Here is a 23,450-nt window from a genome sequence, read left to right on the forward strand (position 1 = left end):
ACTGGAGAGACACCATAAGAACATATGGAATAGGAACGGAGCAGACCATTTGGCCTCTCAAGTTTGCTATGCCATTCAATAAGATCATGGCTGATCTTCTTGTGTTTGAATTTCCACATTCCTATCTAACCTCGATAACCTTTGATTCCCTTGCCTAACAAGAATCTATCTACCTGTGTCTTAAAAATATTCAATGATCGCGCCTCCTCCACCTTCTAAGGCAGAGAATTCCAAAGGCGCACAACCCTCTGAGAGAATAAATTCTTCTAATCTCTGTCCTAAAAGGGCAACCCCCTAATTTTGAAACAGTGACCCCTAGTTCTGGACTCACCCACAAGAGGAAACATCCTTTCAATGTCCGCCTTGTCAAGGCCATTCAGGATCTTCTATACTTCAATCAAATCACTCCTCCCTCTTCTAAACTCCAGTGGAAACAAGCCCAGGCTGTCCAACCTTTCCTCGTAAGACAGCCTGCTCATTCCAGATATCAATCTAGTGAACATCCTTTGAACCACCTCCAATGCAATTATATCCTTCCTTAAATAAGGAGACCAAAACCGCACACAGTATTCAAGGTGTGGTCCTGTATAACTGAAGCATAACATCCTTAATTTTATGTTCAACCCCTCTCGTAACAAAGGATAGCATTCCATTAGCCTTATTAATTACTTGCTGTACCTGCATACAAACTTTTTGTGACTCATTTACTAGAACACCTAGGTCCCTCTGCACCTCAGAATTAAACAGCCATTCTCCATTTAAGCAATACTCTGCTTTTTTGTTCTTCCTGCCAAAGTGACCAACTTCACATTTTCCCACATTTCACTCCATTTGCCAGATCTTTGGCCACTCATTCAACCTATCTACATCCATCTGCAACCTCCTCATGTCCTCTTCACAACATACTTTTCTACCTATCTTTGTGCCATCTGCCAATTTCGCTACCATGTCTTCACTCCCCTCATCTAAGTCATTGATGTAAATCATAAAAAGTTGAGGCCCCAGCACAGACCCCTGTGGGACTCCATTCGTCACATCCTGCCAATCAGAAAAAGACCCATTTACACATACTCTCTGCTTTCTGCCAGCCAGCCAATCTCCTATCCATGCTAATAAGTTACCCCCTACACCATGCGCTTTTATTTTCCGTAATAATCTTTGATGTGGCACCTTCTCAAATGACTTCTGGAAATCCAAGTACAGTACATCTACAGGCTCCCCTTTATCCATTGCGCATGTTACTCCTTCAAAAAAACTCCAATCAGTTGGTTAAACAGGATTTTCCTTTCACAAAACCATGCTGACTCTTCCCGATTGCCTTGAGCTCTTCTAAGTGCCCAGCTATAACCTCCTTATTGATTGATTCTGATAACTTCCCCACGACAGACGTCAAGCTAACTGGCCTATAGTTTCCTGTTTTCTGCCTCCCTCCCTTCTTGAATAGAGGGGTTATAATTGCTTCTTTCCAATCTGACGGAACCTTTCCAGAATCGAGCGAATTTTGGAAAATTAACACCAGCGCACCGACTACCGCATTAGCCGCCTCTTTTAAGACCCTAGGATTTAGTTCATTGGGTCCCAGAGACTTGACATCAGCAGCTCCTTCAATTTGCTCAGTACCATTTCCCCAGTGATTTCAATTTCACCAAGTTCCTTTTTCCTGTCACCTTCTGATTTGCAGCTATTACTGGAATGGTTTTTCTATCCTCTATATTGAACACAGAAGCAAAATATTATTCATTTCCTCCACCATTTCCTTATCTACTATTAACTCCCCACTGTCACCCTCTAGAGGACCAACACTCACTTTGCTCACTCTTTTCCTTTTTAAGCACCTGTAGAAACACTTGCTATCCATTTTTACATTTCTAGCAAACTTCCTCTCACACTCTAATTTCTTTCTCCTGATTAACCTTTTAGCCATTTTCGACTGTTCTTTATATTCTGTCCAATCATCTGTCCTGCTGCTCATCTTTGTGGAGTTGTATGCTTTTTCCTTAAGTTTGATGCTTTCCTTAACTTCTTTAGCTAGCCACAGATGGTGGGTCCTCCCCTTATAATTTTTCTTTATGGTCGGGATGTACTCATTCTGAATACTTTGAAATATCCCCTTAAATATCTGTCACTGCTTCCCTATTCATCTATCCTCTAGCTTAGTTTCCCAGATCACTTCAGCTAGCTCAGCTTTCATCCCCACATAGTTGCCCTTATTTAAGTTTAAGATACTAGTCTTTGACCCACTCTTCTCCCTTTCGAACTGGATGTAAAATTCAACCATATTGTGCTCGCTGCTACCTAACAGTGCCCTTACTCTGAGGTTATTAATTAATCCTGTTACATTACACAATACCAAGTCAAATATAACCTGCTCTCTGATTGGCTCCTGAACATGCTGCTCTAAGAAACTATCTCAGAAGAATTCTAAGAACTCCTCATCCAGGCTATTACTGCCAATCTGATTTTTCCAGTTAATGTGTAGATTAAAATCACCCATGATTATTGCCGTCCCTTTATCACAAGCATACAATATTTTCTCTTGAATACTTTGTCCTACACTATGGCTGCTGTTAGGGGCCCGTCTACCACTCCCACTAATGACTATTTTTCCCCTACTAATCCTCATCTGCACCCAAACCGATTCTACATCCTGATCTCCTGATCCAAGGTCATCTCTAACTATTGCACCAATGCCCTATTTAATTAACAATGCTACCCCTCCACCTTTACCTAGCTTCCTATTCTCCTTGAATGTCATGTACCCCTCAATATTTAGGACCCAATCTTAGTTGTCCTGCAGCCACGTCTCCATAATTACTATCAGATCATATTTATTTACTTCTGTGTGGGTCATCAATTCATTTACTTTGTTTTGAATGCTACGTGCATTCAGATAGAGAGCCTTCAGTCTTGTCTTTTTGTTACCGTTGTAGCGTCTAGTCTTGACTGTTGATTTATTCTTAGGTTTTTTCTCTCAGTCCTTTCCTGCCTTTCTCTGACCATCATTTCTCATGTTACTATTTTGCTCTCCTGTCTTGAATCTACACCTTGAATTGCTACCTCTACCCAAGCTTGATCCCTCACTGCTCTCATTTAGTTTAAAGCCTTCTCTACTTCCCCAGCTATGCGATTTGTGAGGACACTCATCCCAGCACGGTTCAGGGGTAAACCGTCCCAACGGTACAGCCCCCACTCTCCCCAGCACTGATACCAGTGCCCCACAAACCGGAAGCCAGTTCTCTCACACCAATCTTTGAGCCACGCATTGGTCTCGCTAATCTTATTTGCCCGATGCCAATTTGCACGTGGCTCAGGTAATAATCCAGAGATTATTACCTTTGAGTTTCTGCTACATAATTTGGTACCTATACTGACTTTACAGAACCTCTTTCCTAGTTCTACCTATGTCATTGGTACGTACATGGACCATGACAACTGGATTCTCTCCCTCATTGCAAGTCCCTCTCCAGCCCTGAGCAGATGTCTCGAACCCTGGCACTGGGCAGGCAACACAGCCGTCTGGACTCTCACTTTTGGCTGCAGAAAACAGTGTCAATGCCCTCACTATACTATCCCTTACTACCACTACATTCGTTTTTGCTCCCCCTGCGTGAATGGCTTCCTGTACCACAGTGTCATGGCCAGCCAGCTCATCCACTTTGCACATTTCGCTTTCATCCACACAGGATGTGAGCACCTCAAACCTGTTTGACACTTGCAAAGTCTGAGGCTCCTCCACTCCTGCCTGCTCAGTCCCATTACCTGCCTCACTAACAGTCACATCATCCTGTCCCTCATTGCTGATCAAAACAGATGACCCTCTTCTAAGGTAACTGTCTTCTGGAACAAAGTATCCAGGTATTTCTCCCCGTCCCTTATGTTGCACAGTGTCTGCATTTCGGTTTCCAGATCAATAATCCTGATCCGGAATTCCTCAAGCTGCTTACACTTCCTGCAGACGTGTTTGTCATGGATCGCCTTGGCGTCCAAAAGCTCCCACATCTCACAGCTGCAACATAACCCCTGTCCTACCATTCTAACTTATGTTATTTAATTAATTAACTTTAATTACTTTCTTCCTATGCATGCTACAATTTACTGTGTTTACTGAATGCTAGTAACACTGACTACTAAAGATTATATGCTTCTTAACTACAAGGTATGTGTATTAGATGTTTATTTAAGTAACTCTATTTTACTGCTTGTTTAAAATCTTTGTTGTTTTATTTGAATTTTAAAGTTTTCAAATTTTGGTTTATTATTGTAAAGTTATTTTTATTTATAGATCTACCTGAACTCGCCTGTCCTAAGCTGGTTTCTCACACACTGTCCCTTAGACTGAGCACTTACTGACCAAGCTGTACCAGCTTCCTGTGACATCACAGTTGCCTCTTTCCCCCCTCTCCTGCTGCCTCACAGCAGCTGCAACAGTGAAACAGCCCATTCCTCACTCAAATCCCCCGTCTGTGTTTATAGACGTTCCTCACTCAAATCCCCGGTCTGTATTTATAGACGTTCCTCACTCAAATCCCCAATCTGTATTTACAGGCGTTCCTCACTCAAATCCCCAATCTGTATTTATAGACGTTCCTCACTCAAATAACCCGTCTGTATTTATAGACGTTCCTCACTCAAATCGCCAATCTGTATTTATAGACGTTCCTCACTCAAATACCCCGTCTGTACTTATAGACACTCCTCACTCAAATACCCCGTCTGTATTTACAGACGTTCCTCACTCAAATACCCCATCTGTATTTATAGGCGTTCCTCACTCAAATACCCTGTCTGTATTTATAGGCGTTCCTCACTGAAATCCTCACTCTTTATTTATACACATTCCTCACTCAAATCCTCACCCTGTATTTATAGACGTTCCTCACTCAAATACCCCGTCTGTATTTATAGGCGTTCCTCACTCAAATTCCTGGTCTGTATTTGTAGGTGTTGCTCAGCTCCCCACTGTCTCCTGCAGGTCCGCTAAGCTCTGACTCCCAGCAAGGTAGGCCTCACTCGAATCCCCGTAATATATTTATCGGCACTTCTCAGCTCCCGAGTATCTCCCACGGGTCCGTCCACTCCAACTCCCAGCAAGGTTGAGGGATGGAGCCAGTGGCTATGGAGTGGAGTTTGTAGCGGGGACTGAAGACAATGGCTTCAGTCTTCCCAATATTTACATAGAGGAAATTTCTGTTCATCCAGTACTGAATGTCAGACAAGTCAGGACGGTGTGTAACTTGGAGGGGAACTTGGAGGTGATGGTGTTCACATACACCTGTTACCCTGGTCCTTCCAGGGATGGAGATTTAGAGTTTATCCCTCTGCTTTATCCAGTGCCCCTCCCACCTCGCTCTGTTATTTGCTCCGATGGAGTCCAGAGTCTTGTGTAGGCCCAGACCGGGTGGCACGTTCCCTTCCCTGAAGGACATTAGTGAACCAGTTGGGTTTTTATGGCAATCCAGCAGTTTTCATGGTCACTTTTTCCTAGTGCCGGCCCCACAAATTCCCAGATTCATTCAGCTCAATTTCACAACGTGCCTTTGTGTTTTTGTGGGTTCTCTCTTACTCCCTTTTTTCTGTTTTAAATCAATTTCACAGGGTATTAGAAGGGGAGGATTTTAATTTGGGGAAGTGAAACAAAACATCACATCAGGATCTGATGGACTCACCCAATTTATCGTAACCTGAATATCATCAGATTTTGAACATGGAAGGAAAAAGCACCGTTCACAGTGGGGAGAAACCGTACACATGTTCTGTGTGTGGACGAGGTTTTAGCAAATCATCTGGCCTGTCAGAACATAAATACAGTCACAACAGGTAGAAGCTGTGGAAATGTGCAGATTGCAGGAAGGGATTCACTTATACAGTTCAGCTGGAAACTCATCAGGACAGTCACACTGGGGAGAGGCTGTTCACCTGCCCAGAGTGTGGGAAGGGATTCATTAATTCATCCAATCTGCTCACACACCAACGAGTTCACACTGGGGAGAGACCATTCACTTGCTCCTTTTGTGGGAAAGGATTCACTCAGTCATCCAGCCTGGTGATACACCAGCGGGTTCACACTGGGGAAAAGCTGTTCTCCTGCTCCGAATGTGAGACGGGATTCACTGATTGATCCAACCTGCTGGTGCACCAGCGTGTTCACACTGATGAGAGACCGTTCAGGTGCTCTCACTGTGGGACTGGGTTCAGGCATTTATCTGAACTCACCATACACCAGCACACACACTGAGGAGAGGCCATTCACCTGTACGGAGTGTGGGAAGGGATTCACTCAGTTATCCACCCTGCTGAGACACCAGCGAATTCACATGGGAAGAAGTTGTTCAGCTGCTCCGAGTGTGAGAAGAGATTTACTCAGTCATCCCACCAACAGACACATCAACAAATTCATATTGCCGAGTGGCCTTTTAAATGCCCAGACTGCGAGTAGTGCTTTAAAAGTTCTGGGTAACTGGTGTCCACACTGATGAGAGACCGTTCGGGTGCTTTCACTGTGGGACTGGGTTCAGGCGATCATCTCAACTCACTGCACACCAGCGAGTTCACACTGGGGAGTGGCCGTTCAGATGCTCCAAGTGTAGGAAAGGATTCATTGAGTCATCCCACCTGCTGACGCATGAGCGAGTTCACACTGGGGAGAGACTGTTCACCTGCTCTGAGTGAATCACTTCCAACACTCGGTCGGCTAACCGGGTGAAACACCAGTGATTTCATAAGTAACTGCATTGGATTTTGCTGTTAATCACATCCAGGACATGTTCATTGGGGTCTGTTTCTGCTGATGTTAATAAACCCCAGCCCTGTCATTCCGGTTAATATTCTGTATAAAAATCAAATAAATCAATTTTGTGTTAAACACAGTGCGTTGAGTCTTTTTAATATTTCGAACACAAGTTAGTTCCTTTGAAGCAATTTCCCTCTCCTTCAAATCTGCCATCACCACTCCCTCCTCAATAAAACCAATCCTTGACCCCAATGCCCTTGCAAACTATCTCCCCATTTCTCTCCACCCTTTTCTGTCCGAAGTCCTGGTCACCTCCAAAATCCATGCCAATCTTTCATGAAACTCCATGGTTCAATCCCACCATTAAGAAAACTGCCCCTGCCACCATATTGAAACAGCACTCATCAAAGTCAAAAATTACATCCTCTGTGAATGTTCAAAGGTAAATTCTCCCTCATTGTCCTTCTTGGCCTGTCTGTGGTCTTTGACACCATTGACCGAACCATCCTCCCCCAATGCTTCTGCACTGGTGTCCAGCTGGGTGGGACTACATGCTCCTGACTCCTTTCTTATCTATGTAATTGTAGCCAGAGAATCACCTGCAGAAGCTGAGATTATTTGAGTTACATTTTCATAGACTCACACTCGGTAATGATCAGGTGTCACTGAACTTTGACACACAGATGTTTCATTATCACTTTCACAGTGACCGCGTCTGACAGACCAAGTCCTTCTTTCTGCAGCAGCCCTTCTTGATGAGATCAACAGAGAAGAGTGAAGACATAGCCACTACCCAAGCTCATAGCAATAAAAATGTCTGCTAATGCCCATTAAAATATAAAGCACAGCAGAACAACAGGGTGTTAGTTTGTGACAGACTTATTGAAACAGATTCATTACAAAGATTTTGCCAACAGGTCCATTATTGCAGGATGCAAATGGTAGGAGATGGACCTTGTCATTCTTAATTTGCAATGCCTATGTTAGCAGAATCTCACCCTCATACAGACTCACTCATTAAGTAGTCAGATCTTACTGAACTATGATAAAAGCTGTGTGTATCTAAGTTACACTTATACGGACTCAGTGAGTGGTCAGATCTCATTGAACTATACACAATCATATTCCAATGACTCACACAGATTGTATTTTGCAGACCATATCACTCTTGATGTATCAGACCCTTTCCACAAGATTGATGTGTGATCTTGTGGTGTGGACAATAACATTGTCTACACCACAAGATCACAGCGCTACAAACACCTGGAACTTCCTGTTAGAATGTAAACCTGGGAGAACAATGGGATGTTGCTCTGTTACAAACATATTGATAGAGATTGACTGTCAGAATGAACCAATAATTTCTACCACAATATAGATTTGGTTTGGGGCTGAAGGAGGCCATTTGGCCCATCGTGTCTGCACTGGCTCTCTGAATGAGCAACTCAACTAGTCCTATTCTTCTGCCTTTTCCCCATAAACCTATATATTCTCCCTTTTCAGATAACAGCCTAATTCCTGCCTGAATGCATCAATTGGACCGGCCTTCACCACACTCCCACACAAAGCATTCCAGACCCTAACCAGATACTGCGTGAAAGGATTTTTCTCATATCATTGTTGATTATTTTACTGATCACTTTAAAACTATGCCCTCCTGTTCTCAATCCTTTGATGAGTGGGAACAATTTCTCCTTATATACTCTGTGCAGCCCCCACTTGATTTTGAATAACTCTGCCAAATATCCTCTCAGCCTTCTTTTCTCTAATGAAAACAGTCATAATTTCTCCAATTTGTCTTCTTATGAGCTGTCCTTCCTTCCTGGAATCAAGCTTGTGAATCTTTTCTGCACCCTCTCCAATGCCGTCACATCCTTCCTGAAGTGTGGTCCCCAGAAATGGATGCAATAAACCACCTGAGGCCAAGCGAGTGACTTATACATGACCTCCTTGCCCTTCTACTCTCTGCCCCTATTAATAAAACCCAGGATACTGTATATTTTATTAATCACTCTCTCAATCACTCTCCTGCCACATTCAATGACTTATGGACATATTCACCCAGGTCCTTTTCTCCTTCAACCCCTATTGTATCTTCTGCAAACTTTGAAATGTTTCCCTTTACATCAAGATTTAGGTCATTAATATATTTCAGGAAAAGCCCGAGTCCCAACACTGACCCCTGGGGAACACCATTACAAACCTTCCACCAGCCTGAAAAACATCCATTAACTACTTTCTGTTTCCTTCCACTGAGCCAATTCTGTATCCATGTGGCTACTGTCCCATTTATTCCACGAGCTATAACTTTGCTTAAAAGTCTGTTGTGCAGCCCTGTACCAAATGCCTTTTGAAAGTCCATGTACACTATATCAAGAGCATTGCCCTCATCAACCCTCTCTGTTACCTCTTCAAAAAACTCCAGGAAGTTAAACATGATTTTCTCTTAAGAAGCCCATGTTGTTTTTCCTTTATTAACCTGCATTTGTCCATGTGACTGTTAACTTTGCCCAAATTATAGTTTCTAGAAGTTTCTCACCACTGAAGTTAAAGTAATTGGCCTGCAGTTGCTGGGCTTATCCTTACACCTATTCTGGAACAAGGGTGTAACTTCTGCAATTTTCGAGCCCTTTGGCACCTGAGTCTGAGGCACAATTAAATATTATGGCCAGCGCCTCTGTGACTTTCACTCTTATTTCTCCCATGATCCTTGGGTGCATCTCATTTGGCTCAGGTGATTTCACAACTTTAAAGTAAAAGGAAAATACTGTGGATGCTGGAATCCTGAAACAAAAGCAGAAAATGCTGGAAAAACTCAGTAGGTCTAACAGCATCTGTGGAGGGAGAACAAAACAGTAAGTCATACGGACTGGAAACATTATTTTTCTTTTCATTCCACAGATGCTGTAAGACCTGCTGAGTTTTTCCAGAATGTTCTGTTTTTGTTTCACAACTTTAAATATAGATAACCTATCTAATATCTCCTCTAATTCAATTTTAAACCTTTCTGAATCTGAATCACCTCCTCTTTCACCATGTTCTGTGTAGCATTTTCTTCCTTGCTAAAGGCAGTTGCAAAGTATTCATTTCGACTCTCGGTTATGCCCTTTGCCCCCATGTGTAAATCCTCCTTTTCGTCCCTGATCATCTCTAGTCTGAATGGCAGGAGTTGGAACTTGATCTTTCTTATTTTCCATCCCGATGCGAACAGAACCTTCCCCTTGCTTTCCCAGATTCAGACAAAGATTAACTGAGAAGCGGTGTCTAATGGCGGCCTGATTACCAACAATCCTGCGCGCCTCAGAAACCGCTCTATCTGCCGCGGGTCGTCCGGGTGGATGGCGCATGCTCAGAGTCTCCTGCTCTCTTTGCTTGAGGTTGGTGCCGGAGGGAAGCCGGAAGCGGCGGATTGTGAGAGTGGAGAATGTTCATTGGTTCCCGTCAACATGTTCACACTGACGAGAGACCGTTCAACTGCTCCAACTGTGGAAAGGGATTCACTCAGTTATCCCATCTGCAGACACACTAGTGAGTTCACACTGATGAGGCCTTTTAAAAGCCCGGACTGAGGGAAGGGCTAGAAATGTTCCAGGCAACTGATGCCTTATTAACATGTTCAGACTGACGAAAGACCGTTGAGGTGCTCTCATAATGGGCCTGGGTTCCTGCAATCCTCGGACCTCACTGTACACCAGTGAATTTACACTGGGGAGAGGCTGTTCTCACGCTCCGAGTGTGGCAAGTCATTTGGTAGTTCATCCACACTGCAGAGATAACAACCAATTCACAAGTATAAAGACAAAACACTGCAGATGCTGGAAATCTGAAATAAAACAAAGTGTAGAAAGACTCAGCAGGTCTGGCAGCATCTGTGAACAGAAAAACAAAGTTTACGTTTTGAGTCCACATAGACTCTTCTTCAGAAGAGTCACATGGACTCGAAACATTAACTCAAGTTGACAAGTAATTACAGTGATTGGATTTTGCTGTTAATCACATTTGGGACTGAACCATGTTCTATAGGGTCTGTTTCTGCTGATGTTAATAAACTCCAACCCAGTTATAGGGGTTAAAATTCTGGATTAAAGTCAAATAAACTAGCTTTGTGTCAAACACACCGTGTGTCGAGCCTTTTTCATTTCTCTACAGAAGTTAGTTCCTTTTGAAGTGCTCTCTCTCTCCCCTGCCTGTTCTGTTCTCACCTCCAACAGCAAGTGTGGGGAGCTCATGGAGCTTCTTTGTCACTAAGATTGAGTCAATCCGATCAGATGCCTCTGCTGCTTCCCTCCCTCCCACTAGTTCACCGGGTCAACTTTCTCTAAAGATCCCCCATGTCCGAGCTCTGAACTCAGATCTTTCTCCAGTTTCCTATTTCCCTTCATAACCTTTCAGTGTTCATCTTGTCCATGAGACTCGCCTTCTGCTCCAGTGACCCTATTCCCACTGAACTGCTGACCATTCAACTTTTCCATGTTGGCTGATATTGTTCATGATTTTTTCCCTCTCTTCTGGTACTGTCCCTCTCACCTTTAAATCCACCGTCATCATCCATCCTAAAAAAAGAATCTATCCTTGAGACCTCCTATTTCTCATCTACATGCTGCCACTAGGTGACGTCATCCAAAAGCACCATGTTAGTTTTCACATGGACACTGACAACACGCAGCTCTACCTCACCACCATCCTCTCCATTCCTCCACTGTTACTAAATTATCAAACTGCTTATCCAACATTCCATACAGGATGAGCACAAATTTGCTCCTTTTAAGAATTGGGTAGATCAAAGCCATTGTCTTCAGTCACCAGTACAAATTCCGTTCCTTAACTCACGAGTCCATCCCTATGAGGTAACATTGGGATATGTTTTCCTATGTTTTTCAAGCCAGGAATCTTTGTTCCTAAGCGAGAGTGAGAGGGGGAGGTAGGGCCATTCGTACAATATTCAATACACTTCTGAAGATTTTATAAGGTTATTTGACAGTGATTTCTTACAGATCTCCCCACCTTGAGAAGGGAATATCCTTATTGATTTCTCACAACTGATTTCTGACTAACCTCACTATTTCTAAGCTACGAGCTTGTTTTCCTAATTTCTTTATGACAAACCGTGGATAACATACTAAAGCTACTAGAATGATCAGAATCAGCAACACAAACCCTTGAGCTGCCACCAAGAGTAAATGTGAAAACTTTATCCACTAAATGTGATAACTATCGACTGAGATTCATCCTCCCCACCTGCAGATCATCTCACACAATTTTAAATTATTGACATTGGTAAATACATCTGGTTCAAACAGAAGTTCATGCACGGACTTTAAAGATTCTCTAGCTCACTATTCACCTTCATCCACCTTGTGGATATTTTCTAAATCTAGATTTTGTTTCCCTCTTCACTTTAATGTTACTCCCTCTGATAGGTACTGGTGTGTTTAATTCTATCCTGATTGTTTGAAAGCCAGTTTCTTTATGGAGTGTGTGTCAATATCTTGATGATTTAAAATGTTGTCTCATTCAATTTTCCACAATAGTCACTTCATGTTGTTCTGTTGTCAAGTAGCTGAGTATGTCTGGGACCTGTTCTTCAGTATAGGGTCACCATGCATTTCCACATGGCGACCTGGGAGGGATGGATCCGGCGGCTGGGTTAGATAGAGAATGTGGGGATGGCAGATTCAGCAGCGGAATTCAAAAGGGAATTGGACCAAATACTGCAACATGTCCAGGGAAAAGTTAGGGGAGAGGGGCCAGGTGAGTTAATTCCAGAAGAGTAAGAGGCCTCCCTTTTCAGACGCAGATGAAGAGTTTTTTTTGTTTTTTCAGAGGGCCGTTAGTCTGCGGACTTTTCTCCAGAAAGCAGTGGAGGCTGGGTCATTAAATTTATTCAAGGCTGATTTAGACAGATTTTTGGTAGAGAAGGGAGTCAAGGGTTATGGGGAGCGGTGAGGGTGGGGGTGGGTACGGACAGACAGACAGGAAAGTGGAGTTGAGACCACAACCGGATCAGCCTTGATCTTATCGAATGGTTGAGCAGGGTCAAAGGGCTGAATGGCCTATGTTCCTCTGACCCGGCTGAATGGTCTCTATATGTGGTTTTTGGGTCTGATTATATGGTACAGTGAGGGGCTCGAAAGACAAAATGGTCTATTCCTGTTGCTATTTGTTACGTTCTAATTCAGTACCGTTACCAAAAAAGGCAATGGTTGCTGTCATATTGCCAGCAGTAGCGTATGCAAGTGGTCTCAGGCTCTGTATTTAAGCACCAGTTCCTATTAAGTCATGGATTTTAATCCCACCATTGCCAAAGTTTCAGTTGGTTTGTCTTTCAGACGTTTCATCAAATCCCTTAGAATAGGCTTGGGGTATTTGACATATGATGTAGTTCATCTTGGTGGGTAGAACAAGGGAGGCTGTAGGAATTGCAGGGTGACTGGGAATAGGTGGGGCTGAATACCCTCATTCTCTGCTGTTTCATGATTTTCCATGATTTTACATGAACAACAATGACGCTAGGATAACGCCTGCAGCCGTGGCTGAGTGGTTAAGGGGATGGGTTTAAAATCCATTGGGGCCTCCCCACGTGGGTTAGAGTCCTGCTGACTGGACTTCTCGCTGTTCCTTCGTTTTGCTACCTCCAGAATTAACTATTGGTTAAATGGAATCAGCACCTTCCAAACAATCCCGTGTGTTTTTCCTGCTTCACTTCGTGTTGCTTCATTTCTGTTGATCCATAAGCATTCACGGAATTTGCAGTCAGAAATGATACAAAACTGAGCTAATTTATGCCATTCTTGCGTTCTGAGAATTTTTCTGTACTTAGAGATAAACCCTTGATCGCTACCACTCACGTTGTATATTTCTGTGTGTCTCAATGTGGTTCAGTTCCCCGAGGGGTGAACACATTTTTTACAATCGCAAACCTTATTCACTTTCGTTATGTATCTTCATGGTAAATGGTACAGAGAATAACAACAGGTTGAAAAGTTGCAAGAGGAGATTGACCCTTTGTGTTTATTTGAGTGGAGACTGCTTATTGACTCAGTGCCTGTATGTTACACAGCGGAGGATGATTGAAATTTTCACTGAGCAACATTTTAACAGACAATGGATTCCTTCGTTGTGATGGTGTGTTCCAGTTCTATATATGCAATTTGACAGTCAATTTCTATTCGTTGCTTTGAACCCAATCTTTCTAATAGGTTGTATGTTATGCACATGTTTGTTTCAGCTTCTCGCGTTATTTGAAATGAATATTCATAAATCCATTTAGTCATAGAGTCATAGAGGTCTACAGCACAGAAAGAGGCCCTTCAGCCCATCGAATCTGCGCCGTCAAACAAGTACCTAACTGTTCTAATCCCATTTTCCAGCACTAGGCCCATAGTCTTCTATGCCATGGCATTGCAAGTGCACATTCAAATACTTTTTAAATGTTATGAGGGTTTCTGCCTCTACCACCCTTTCAGGCAGTGAGTTCCATATTTCCACTAACCTCTGGGTGAAATAATTCTTCCTCACATCCCCTCTAAACCTCCTTCCCCTTATCTTAAATATATGCTCCCTGGTTATTGATCCCTCCACCAAGGGGAAATGTTCCTTCCTGTCTACTCTATCTATGCCCCTCATAATTTTATACACCTCAATCATGCCCCCACTCAATCTCCTCTGCTCCAAGGAAAATAACCCCAGCCTATCTAATCTCTCCTCATAACTAAAACTCTCCAGCCCAGGCAACAACTTGGTAAATCTCCTCTGCACTATCTCCAGTGCAATCACACCCTTCCTATGATGCGGATTCCAGAACTGCACGCAATATTTGGAGACACGCAATACTTGTGTGAGAATTTACCGAATAACAGCAGGGCTGGCAAAGTTTGGACAACATTTCCTTGTAGCCAAAGGACACAAAGCAGAATTATGTCGGTAATATGAGTAGAAGCAGGAAGAGAGGGAGTCTACTTGACCCTAGGTTTTCTTAAACCATTAAACCTTCAGTTGGAAGCTAACTCTCTAGTGGTTCAGCCTCGGTGCTTTCACCACCTGGGTTCAATTCTGTCTTGATGTTGTGCAAAATGTCATAACTAGCAGCCAATTTATGGTTTGAAAAAGTGTCAAATTAGACTCGAAACCTTCATTCTGTTTCTCCCTTCATATTTGTTGTCAGATCTGCTGAGAACTTTCAATACTTTCTGTTTTTATTATAACATGAATGAATTGCTGTCTTTATTATACATATGATCACAAGAAATAGAAACTGGAGAAGATCACACGGCTCATCGAGCTTGCCCCATCATTCAATTCGATCATGGCTGATCTTGAGCTTCAACTCCATTATCCTGCCCATTCCCCATATCCCTTAGTCCCCCGAGAGACCAAACATCTGTCCATCCCGGCCTTAAGCGTATTCAATGATGGAACATCCACAACCCTCTGGGCAGAGAATTCAAAGATTCACAACCCTTTGGATGAAGTAATTTCTCCTCATCTCAGCCCGAAATTATCGACCATTTACCCTGAGACTGTGGACCAGTGTTTTAGACTTCCTGACCAGCGGAAGCAATCTCTGTGTCCACCCTATCAAGCCCCCTCAGAATTTTACAGGTTTCAATCAGATTGGTTTTCATTCTTCTAAACTCCAGAGAATAAAATCTTAGGACAACCAGCACATTCCAGAGACCAATTTAGTGAATCTTCCCTGCACCGTCCCCAATGCAAGTCGATTCTTTTATAAATGTGGAGATGAAAACAGCACACGGGATTCCCGATGCCGTCTCAGCAAGACTTCTTTAATCTTGCTCTCCAATCCCCTTGCAATAAAGGCCAACATGCTGATCCTGCATGCTAACTTTCCACATTGCTTGTGCAAGCACAGCCAAGTTTCTTTGAACATCGACACTTACAAATTTCTCACATTTTAAAATGCATTCTGTTATTCTCATTTTTATAACCAAGTGAACATAATCGCACCTGCCTACATTATAATCAATCTGCCATCTTGTTGCCATACGGACTCGAAACGTTAACTGTGTTCCTCTCCGCAAATACTGTCGGACCTGCTGAGTTTTTTCAGCTTTTTTTTGTTTTGGATTTCCAGCTTTTATGTTTTTACAGTGCTCTGCTCAAAGGTTATCTTGTCACCAAATTTCATAAATATTAATTGCAGGCCCCAGTGAGAATTGAACTCACGACCCCTGGTTTACAAGACGAGCGCTCTAAACCACTGAGCTATGGAGCCAGTTACTCTATCCCGCTCACAGTAAGTCTCCTAGTGGAACGAGGAACAGGACAACGTTCCGCATGGATAATATTTGATAGACCTGGAAATGCCTGAAAGGGAGAACAGGAAGTTAAAGATGCGACATGAAAGCGGCAGAATTTGACGTGTGTCAGTTGCTTTCAGTGATGAAAGTCTGCCGTGGTAATGTGAGAGATTTTACTGCCGACTGTTTACACTGACACAAATATCACTCCTGACCAATCATTCGCAACTGCCCTTTGAAAGCAGCGCGCCAGGCCGAATGGCCTCTTTCTTTGCTGGAACTGTCTATAACTTTATGTTTCCCAGCATAATTTCCCAGTCATTCCGACATTTTATTACACGCTTGGGGGAATGTACTTTCTTACATCATCGTTTTTGAAGTCAAGACACTGAGAAAACTCAAAGTTTTTCTAAAATTCCTGAGCAGGATTTGGAACCAGACCAATTAAACGACACTATATTGGTGCGAATCCTTCACTGCAGCTACCCCTTAAAAACACCTCTGGTGAAAGTGTCTGAAAAATGGCAAATGTGGCCCAGATAAAGCACGTTGCAAGAGTTATAGACAGCTTTCCTCGTGATTTAGAGGTAAGGATTCGGCCCTTTCACCACCGTGGCCCGGACTCGATTCCCGGCCAGGAAATGAAGGTTTATTGATCTGGTACAAACTGTTAAAACAGGCCTCATTTACTTATTGATTGAAAGCGCACAACAGCTCCGCCCGAATCAGTGGAGTGAGAGTTGAAGTTTCACGTCAGAGCTACAAATATCACACGTGGAACAGCTTCGAGAAGAAATACAGTCCCTAATGTCCGAGGGGTATCAGTTTGGACTATTTGTATTTACAAATTCATTCTCTCGATGTGTCCATTGCCTTAACCACTCGACCACAAGACTCGGCGTCTGTTTAAATGTTGCTCAGTGAAAATTTCAATCGCCCTCCGCTTTGTAACATACGGACACTTAGTAACTGAATAGTCTCCACTCAAAAATACAGAAAGAAAATTCCTCTTGAATCTTTTAAACCAGTTTTTATTTTCTCTGTACGATTTTAATATGAAGCCACACAAGTAAGGTGAATAAAGTGGGGATCGCTAAAAATGAGGAACTGAACCACATTGACACACAAAGCGGGACACTCACAGACATATATATCGACAGTGACAGAGGGCTAAGGAGAGACAAACACCCAGAAAGAAAGGATGTCACCAAACTCGCTCAGTTTTACTCCATTTCCGCTGGCAGATTTCGCAAATCCTTGCAGATGAATGGAAATAAGAAAGCGCGGAACTTTTTGTTTGATTCTATTTACCCGATAACTAATTCTGTTGGTCAACATCGGGAATAATGAGAACCGCAGTCAGCAAACCAACATTGGGGAAACCCCGATGGATGTCAGATACCATCGCCCTCAACACTCGTCCGCCACTAACAGCACTTCCTTCGGGAAAACATGTTCATATCAAATCAGAGCATTCAGGAGATGGCGTATTGGCATTGTCACTGGGCTAGGAACCCAGAGATAAAAGCAAAATACTGTGGATGCGGGAAATCTGAAGTGAAAACAGTAAATGCTGGAAAAATTCAGCATGTCTGGCAATATTTCTGATAGAGAAATAGAGTTAATATTTCAATTCCGTGTGACTCTTCTTTGTAGTTCTTTGAAAACAGCACACAGGGCCGAATGGCCTCTTTCTTTGCTATAACTTTCTATAATTTGATATTTCACAACACCACTTCTTTCACACTCATTCTGCCATTTTATAATCCACTTTTGCGAGTGGATTCAAAGCTCAACTACGTGCACAAGACTGGAAGGAGCCTGCGACTGTGGATAATCGGCACTCTGCACATTCCTGTCTTCAGTGTCTGGGAGAATCAGGAAGATGAGATCCCAGATTATCTTAACCATGTCATCTGCAAACCCCTTCTTTCTAAAATCCTTGGGTCCCACATTCTCTGTCCCTGCTTTCCAGGGAAAGCTTGGGTTCATGAACTGACTGTGTCTGCATCAAGCAGCTAATTGACCTGGTAGCTGGACGGGCAGAGGGAGCTGGAGGCGAGGCAGGGACAGAAGCAGAAACAGATGCGACATGAAAGTGTTTAGAAATGTGTCAGTTACTTTCAGTGATGAATGTCTGCCATGTGTTCCCTTGTCAGTTTCACAACAGCCGCAGTGATCAGGTTGGTGGGTTTAGGAAATTGACAGTTACACATGAGCAGCTTATGGGGATATTTCACCTCACTGTCAATTTCATGTTCCAGCTCACAGAAACCGTTGTTGTAATTGACTGAAGAATTCATTCCACTTAAAATGGAAACATGGATAAAAGCAGCGTCAATAAAGCAAACTGAAGCGCATTTGCCAGTTTCCCTGGTGGTCTAGTGGTCAGGATTCGGCGCTTTCACCGCCGTGGCCCGGGTTCGATTCCCGGTCAGGGAATGCAGTTTTATTGATCTTGTGGAATTGTCAAAATGAGTATTAATTACTTATTGATTGAAAACATTTAGCAGCTCCACCAGAATCAGTTCAAGTTTCGCCTCAGAGCTGGAAATATCACACTTAGAACAGGCCGGGAACAAAGACAGAAGCGGAGTGAAAGAAGGACAAGAGAAGGGCTGGTTGCAAAGCACTGACCATAGGGATGGTGGTGCCAGGTAAAATATGGGTGGCAGAAGTGCGAATTCTGGTGCCTACTGTTTGCATTGACAAAAATATCACTCCTGATGGTTCAACCAATCACAACGATAATTGAACGACACATTAATGGTGCCAATCCTTCACTGGAGCTCACAGCGACCAAAGAGCACTGTTACCATCAACCTGTTATGTAACTTCTTGCAGTACATCTGCTGAACAATATAAGCTTATCACAGCTATGCTTTCTTCACAATGAAATCCACTGCGAAAATACGAGAAATTTGAAAGCTGAACAACGTAGACAAGACTGGAAGGAGTGTGTGACTGTGGATAATCGGCACTGTGCACATTCCTGTAATCAGTACCTGGGGGAATCAGGAAGATCCTGGTGTCTCTTTAGCCTGTTACCTGGAAACCGATCACGTTGTGTATTACGTTCGCACTAACTGACTGTGTGTGGTCAAACAGCTCCTGGAAGGGCGGGGAGAGCTGGAGGTGAGACAGAAAGAGATGTGACATGGAAGTGCTTTGAATCAGTGGTGAATATCCGTCGTGCGCCAGTATCAAAGGAACAGAGATTGGTGGTTATTTGTTTGAAAGAAGCTGCACTCAACGTGCGGCGAGCCCACGACCTGAGATTAAGAGCCTTTGATCTACCAGTTGAACTAGCCGGGCACACATAACATATGTATCCCATATCCCAACATACATGGAGACAACTGTTGCTTTCCACCTGCAGCCTCAGCTTGTTCTGAATTTCAAAATGTAGAAGGTAATCGAACTACACAAGCCCCAAGGTTGCAATACATTCCTCTCAATCGTCAATAGCATCATTCACACCTTCCACTTCTTAGCTGTACCTCCTTCCAAACATTGCAAACTCCTCTTGCACCTTTCATCCTGATATTTTTCTCTGTAACATTTTCATCTGAAGCTGCACAACTAATGTGAATAAAGTTTGTGATGGTAAAAATGTGTTCACCTCCTCGGGAAACTGAACCACTTTGACACACACAAAGGAACAAACACAGGGATATACACCGAGAGTTACAGAGGGCTCAGGAGAGACAAACGCCCAGAAAGCAAGCATGACACCAAGTTTTGCTTCATTTCAGCTGAATTACCGAGCTCAGGATACTACTGCCCTTTGTTTTGTCTGATATTGCTCCTGAAACAGAACAGAATCAAAGCAGCAACAATACGTCATAAGGCCCCACAAGCCTCCTCCGTCATTTTATAAGATCATGGCAGATCCCCAACCTCAACACCAATTTCCCACCCGATCCCGATCGACCTTCATTCCCTTAGAGTCCAAAAATCAGGAGAAATTTTGGATGTTTTTTCTTCCATTGATCGGAGAGTTCTGTGGACACTTGGTTGAAATCATGCAATAATAAGAAGCACAGTCAGTAAGATTGGAACTTTCCTGGGGAAATCCCAGTGGATTTTAAAAGCATCGTTTTCACCAATCATTGAAGAGTGACACCTTCAACCACCTATAGCCAATCTGACGAACTCAGGCTATTAGTGCCCATCACCTTGGCTGGTATTGCTACACAAACAGAACAGGAGCAAAGCAGCAGAAATACTTCATAAGGCCCCACAAGCCTCCTCCGTCACTTAATAAGATCATGGCTGTTCCCCAGTCCCAGCACCAATTTCCCACCCGATCCCGATAGCCCTTCATTCCCTTAGAGTCCAAAAATCAGGAGAATTTTTGGATGTTTTTTCTTCCATTGATCCGGGAGTTCTGTGGACACCTGGTTGAAATCAGCAATAATAAGAATAACATTCGGTAAGATTTGAATTTACCTGCGGAGACTCCAATGGATTTTAGAACCATCCATTTAACCACTCGGCTACGCTGATTGACCAATGATCCAATGCTTTTCACTCATTTATTAATAACACCATTCACAGATTCCGCTTCTCAGCTGCACCTCCTTCCATACATTGTGATCCATTTTCCTCAGGATTTGTTTCTGGATTTAATGTTTAGCTGCTTTGTGACCTCATTTTGAAATCAGAATCGCTTCAATATCCAACACAATTTGAGTTGCAAACCTGACGGACAAACAATGGAAAAATGTCACTCGGTAACACAAATCCCATGATGCTCATTTTCAGATTCACAACAGTTAACTTTTCAATAAAGTAAAGGGATTTTACAGTGAAACGATTTAGAAAGAGTGTGTGACTTTTATTTGTGACTCACTAACTTGGGTATTGTGTAAATGCTGCTTGGAGGTTTTGTGACATGGGATATAATCTACCTGCGTTTTCCTGAGCCTGTGCTCGGTGTATTGGGAGGTTTGGCCTTGGTTGGAGTATCTTGTGTCCCAGAGATGAGCAGTAACCCGCTGATTGAAGCTGCAGTTGCTGCTTTCTGCGGAGAGTCCGGGGCCGGAATATTGCTGCTTTTCTGCTTTTCCCCATCTCACTCACTGTGGAGCTAAGGAAGAGAGAATAATTGATGGGTTTGTTTCAATCCAATAACTTCATAAATTTCCAATGGGCTAGATATCGGTACATGGTCAGTCTAATTGTTTTCTCATTATATTTGAAATTAATATTCGACAAAAGCCAATCACCTGGGAGCTCACTGGATAACAGTGGAACTGGCAACAATTTGGGGATGTTTCGTTTCAGGTCAAGAACCCAATGACAGCCCGGGACTGTGTGATAATCAATGCTGCTGTGGAGAAAACAGTGACAGCTTCGCCCCTGACTAGTCTCGAACCACCAACCTTTTGGTTAATAGCCAAACACGCTGACCAATTGCGCCACAGGGGCTTATTCAGACTTTAACCAGTGAGTTCGATCTTCAGATTGCTGCTACCGGAATGACAATTGTCTCTATCAGTTTTACTCTTCCAAAATAAAGGTTGGGACATTCATTGTGGATAGATGGAAACAGTCTGATGCCACCCACTGCAGACACATCCATATCACCGGGAACCAGCTCTCCTACAACTGGTGCCGTCTCCCTTTGAGCCTTTGCGTGTCTTGACTTTTACCAAGTATTCTGATTGTCTTGAAGCTGATATTAGATTTGAATTCCTGATGTGCAGTAACGAGAATCCTTTCAATGTCTCAGATCAGTTAATTTCACTGATAACATCAGAGTCAATGTTCCAGCATCTTAAAGAAGGGAAAGGTGCCTTGACTGTCTCTGGTCAGTCGGACAGTTCTCCCTTCATTCTCCTCTGATTCCGGTTCCCAAAGAGTTTCTAAAGATTCACAAAGCTGGAGACTGGGTTTTCTGTTTTGATTCCTTCTCAATTTTCCCAGCTGCCAACTGATAATATTTTCCACAATCTCATCTGAATCCCCTACCTAGCATCATGTCCAGAGATGAGGAAATTCAGTTTTGTGAAGAGATTATAGAGACCGGGATTGTTCTGTTTAGAGCAAAGAAGTTTAAGTGGAGATTTCATGGAGCTGTTCAAAATGAAGTGGGTGTGGGCAGTGGGGACGGGCGGCTTGATGGTGCAGAGAGGGAGAAACTGTTTCCACTGACGGGGGTCAGTAACCACAGGATTGGGATTTAAAGATAGTTAAGGAAAGACAGACTTGCATTTATACAGCGCTTTTCCTGACCAGCGGATGTCTGAAGCCACTTTCAAGCCAATTAAGCACTGAAGTAAAAACAGAAAATACTGGAGAAACTCAGCAAGTTATGCTTTCCACAGACTCTGTCAGAACTGCTGAGTTCTACCTGCATTTAATGTTTTTATTCCAAATTTCCAGTATTTTGCTTTTATTGAAGGACTTTTTGAAGGAGAGTCATTGTTTTCATGCAGGGAGCACGGCAGCCAATCACTGCTCAACAAACACACAAATCCAGGGACTTCACAATGCGCAGAGCATATAATCTTGGTTGAAGGATAAACAGTGACCAGGACACATGACTGCATCCTGCTGTCTTCAGCAAACTTCAATCTACAAGTTATGATGATGGTACTGGCTAGTTTCGAACGGGGCAACTCTTCACATACGAGGTAAACATGATACCCACTGCCCTGCAGAAACAGGGGACAGGAGAAAAGCTGAGTGGGCCTCACTAAAATGTTAAGCGATGACGTCATGCAGCAACACTTTGAGTCTTTATTTTGAAGAAATGGAATTCAGCTGTTCTTATTAGGAATGCTGGAGACAGACTGATCAACAATGTCATCATCAAAAGGCACAGCTCTATAAGAGGCCCATAGTATCGGTGTCAGATTTTCACAAAGAGCTTTCGAGTTAATCTCAATTTCTTTGTCTCTTTCCATAACCCTGATTTTTTCTCCCTTTCAAGTCCTTGTCCATTTCCCTTTTGAAAACTCGGAGTTAAGAACAACAATATTGAAAGAGGTTCAGGAACTGCTGCTGTGTCCATGCTCAGTGTGTGAAAATTAACAAAGTTTCCCTGACTCATTGAGATGAAGGGTTAGATTCTGAATTCTTTTACAATTATTCAAATTTTAAAAATAGTTGATTTAAAATCGAATCTTCAGAAAAAAAATGTCTATTCTGACCAATCATCTCCTCATTTTCCTCAGTCGATACCTTTTACCAACATTTCATTGAGCAAAAACGCACAGTCACCACAGGAAAAAAAACACATCATTTGAAACATTGAAATAGTGAAACACTGAAATAATGAAGTTAATAGTGGAGATGATTTCTGTATGTTACAAAGTGCAGGATGATCTGATTAACTGGTGGAGTTGGTTCGAGTTTCCCAATGACCGATTCCTGCTCCTTTGCTTATGTTCTATTTCGATGATAATACCAGTGAAGGAAATTATGAGCAGGCATATGCCCCGTGGTAGTGT

The 23,450-nt window shown here is 43.0% G+C and overlaps 1 protein-coding gene and 3 non-coding genes across 4 annotated transcripts in view; 1 reads left to right on the forward strand and 3 right to left on the reverse strand.

Annotated features, from left to right (window-relative positions):
* LOC144698000 (uncharacterized) overlaps positions 1–23,450 on the reverse strand; it is a 95,318-nt gene that overhangs the window by 38,145 nt on the left and 33,723 nt on the right. Inside the window, exon 4 of the mRNA XM_078569946.1 lies at positions 17,177–17,193. Coding sequence (XP_078426072.1) covers positions 17,177–17,193 — 17 coding nt within the window. The remainder of the gene's footprint in view (positions 1–17,176; positions 17,194–23,450) is intronic.
* trnat-ugu (transfer RNA threonine (anticodon UGU)) lies at positions 15,892–15,965 on the reverse strand. The gene has a single exon. It is a non-coding gene; the product is annotated as a tRNA-Thr (tRNA).
* trnae-uuc (transfer RNA glutamic acid (anticodon UUC)) lies at positions 18,361–18,432 on the forward strand. Its single transcript has one exon. It is a non-coding gene; the product is annotated as a tRNA-Glu (tRNA).
* On the reverse strand, positions 21,350–21,423 carry trnan-auu (transfer RNA asparagine (anticodon AUU)). The gene has a single exon. It is a non-coding gene; the product is annotated as a tRNA-Asn (tRNA).

The sequence above is a fragment of the Cetorhinus maximus genome, chromosome 23 (assembly GCF_964194155.1).
Source record: "Cetorhinus maximus chromosome 23, sCetMax3.hap1.1, whole genome shotgun sequence".
NCBI lineage: Eukaryota > Metazoa > Chordata > Chondrichthyes > Lamniformes > Cetorhinidae > Cetorhinus > Cetorhinus maximus.